This window comes from Eimeria mitis, genomic scaffold (genome assembly GCF_000499745.2).
Source record: "Eimeria mitis Houghton genomic scaffold, Emh_scaff7144, whole genome shotgun sequence".
Taxonomy (NCBI): Eukaryota; Apicomplexa; class Conoidasida; order Eucoccidiorida; family Eimeriidae; genus Eimeria; species Eimeria mitis.
Window position 1 is genome coordinate 1,519 of NW_013575207.1, and position 516 is coordinate 2,034.

Consider the following 516-nt stretch of genomic DNA (forward strand, 5'->3'; position numbering starts at 1 on the left):
GCGGCATCAGCCGAGAGCTCGCGACTGCCTTGTTCTTTCTCTCCTTCATTTGCTTTCGTTTCTTTTTGTTTTCTTTTCTTCTTTTTTCTCTTATAAACCATTCACTCTATAGAATCTCAACTCAGTTTAAGCTGCCTATACACCCCAGCACCCCAGCTACTATGGCTGCATACCCAGCAGCAGCCCCTCACCAGGACCCTGCAGCGCAGGGTGGTTCCGCCCCGGGGGCCCCCGGGGGCCCCCAGGGGCCCCAGGGGCCCCAGGGGGCCCCCGGCGGTGCCCCGCCAGCTCCAGCAGCATACGGGTCCCCCAGCTACGCCTATGGTGTTCAGGCCCCTCCCCAAGTGTATGGGGGCCCCCAGGGGGCCCCCCAGTACCCAGCGGCGTATGGGGCCCCCCCCCAGTACGGTGCAGCTTATGGGGGCCCCCAGCAGTACCCTGGTGCTTATGGGGGCCCCTATGCGGGTATGGCCCCCCCGTACCCTCCTGCTGCACCTGCTTACCCAGGAGCAGCAG

General features: G+C 63.8%; 1 protein-coding gene across 1 annotated transcript in view; it reads left to right on the top strand.

Annotated features, from left to right (window-relative positions):
• Positions 1 to 161: 161 nt before the first annotated feature.
• EMH_0090470 (uncharacterized protein) overlaps positions 162 to 516 on the top strand; it is a gene marked incomplete at both ends in the record, with an annotated part of 968 nt that continues 613 nt past the window's right edge. The window contains one exon of the mRNA XM_013501582.1: positions 162 to 465. Coding sequence (XP_013357036.1) covers positions 162 to 465 — 304 coding nt within the window. The remainder of the gene's footprint in view (positions 466 to 516) is intronic.